This window comes from Calidris pugnax, unplaced genomic scaffold, assembly GCF_001431845.1.
Source record: "Calidris pugnax isolate Ruff unplaced genomic scaffold, ASM143184v1 scaffold35, whole genome shotgun sequence".
Lineage (NCBI taxonomy): Eukaryota > Metazoa > Chordata > Aves > Charadriiformes > Scolopacidae > Calidris > Calidris pugnax.
The window spans coordinates 81,283-82,659 of NW_015090760.1; the positions used below are offsets into that span (position 1 = coordinate 81,283).

The 1,377-nt window shown below is 65.1% G+C and overlaps 1 protein-coding gene across 1 annotated transcript in view; it reads right to left on the minus strand.

Annotated features, from left to right (window-relative positions):
• Positions 1–1,371, minus strand: part of LOC106887325 (muskelin-like) — a gene marked incomplete at its 3' end in the record, with an annotated part of 61,211 nt that extends 59,840 nt beyond the window's left edge. The window contains exon 1 of the mRNA XM_014941167.1: positions 1,262–1,371. Coding sequence (XP_014796653.1) covers positions 1,262–1,353 — 92 coding nt within the window. The remainder of the gene's footprint in view (positions 1–1,261) is intronic.
• Positions 1,372–1,377: the final 6 nt, after the last annotated feature.

Sequence of the window (1,377 nt, forward strand, 5' to 3'; positions counted from 1 at the left end):
AGCCATTTGTCAACTAGAACCCCCAGGTCTCTTTCTTCCAGGCAGCTTTCCAGCCACACTTCCCCGAGCCTGTAGCGCTGCATGGGGTTATTGTGGCTGCATTGGGCTGTGGGGGCTCAGGGAGGTACCCTTGGAGCTGAGGTGGGGCTCAAGGGGGTGCCCCATGGGGCTAAGGTGATGTGGAGCTTGGGGAGATGGCCCATGGAGCTGCTGTGGTGTATAGACGGATGCCCCATGGGCTGAGGTGGCTGTGGGGCTTGGAGAGATGCTCCGTGGATCTGTTGAGGGCTTGAAGGAAATGCCCCATGAAGCTGAGGTGGTGTCTGTGGGGCTTGGAGAGGTGCCCCATGGAGTTGCTATGGAGCTCAGAGGAGCACCCCATGGGGCTGAGGTGGATGTGGGCTCAGGGGGATGCCCTGTGGAGCTGCTGTGGGGCTTAGAGGGATCCCCCATGGAACTAAAGTGGCTGTGGGGGCTTGGGGACATGCCCCATGGAGCTGCTGTAGGGCTCAGCGGGATGCCCCATGGGGCTGAGGTGGCTGTGAGGCTTGGGGAGATGGCCCATGGAGCTGATGTGGTGTTTAGAGGGATGCCCCATGGAGCTGAGGTCGCTGGGGGGGCTTGGGGACATGCTCTATGGATCTATTGAGGGTTTGAGGGGATGCCCCATGGAGCTGAGGTGGTTTCTCTGGCACTTGTAAAAATCCCCCATGGAGCTGCTATGGAGCTCAGAGGAGTGTCCCATGGGGCTGAGGTGGATGTGGGGCTCAGGAGGGTGCCCCATGGGGCTGGGGGGCTCAGGAGGGTGCCCCATGGAGCTGCTGTGGACACAGCGACACAGCCCCCCCAAACCCTGCTGACCACCCCCTCCATCAGACACAGCCCCCCCAAAACCCTCCTGACCATCCCCTTCCTCACACATCCCTCTCCCCGCCAAACCCTGCTCACCACCCCCTCCCTCAGACATAGGCCTCTCCAAACACTGCTGACCAGACCTTCCCCACACACAGCCGCCCCCCCTACGCCTAGCGACCGGGCTTCCCCTCTCCATCCCCTCACCACCCAGAGGTTCAGGCCATCCCGGGCCTCCCCAGCACCCCCTTGGCCGACGGCGGCCGGGCCCGCGCTCCCCTCAGAGAGGCCGCCACCACAGCACCGCCCGCCGCGGCCTCCCCACGCAGGCCCCGCTCGGTGCCCAGCGCAGGCCCGGCAGCCCGGGTACGGCCCAGGGTGAAAGCCGGGAAGCGAAGCCGGGACTCACTCGGGCAGGTAGGTGGAAGAAAAGCTGCTCCAGCGGTGCAGGGTGTAGCCCAACACCCGGCTCTCGGGGCCCGCCGGCCCCGCCGCCGCCATCTTGTTGTCAGCAGCGGCAGCCGC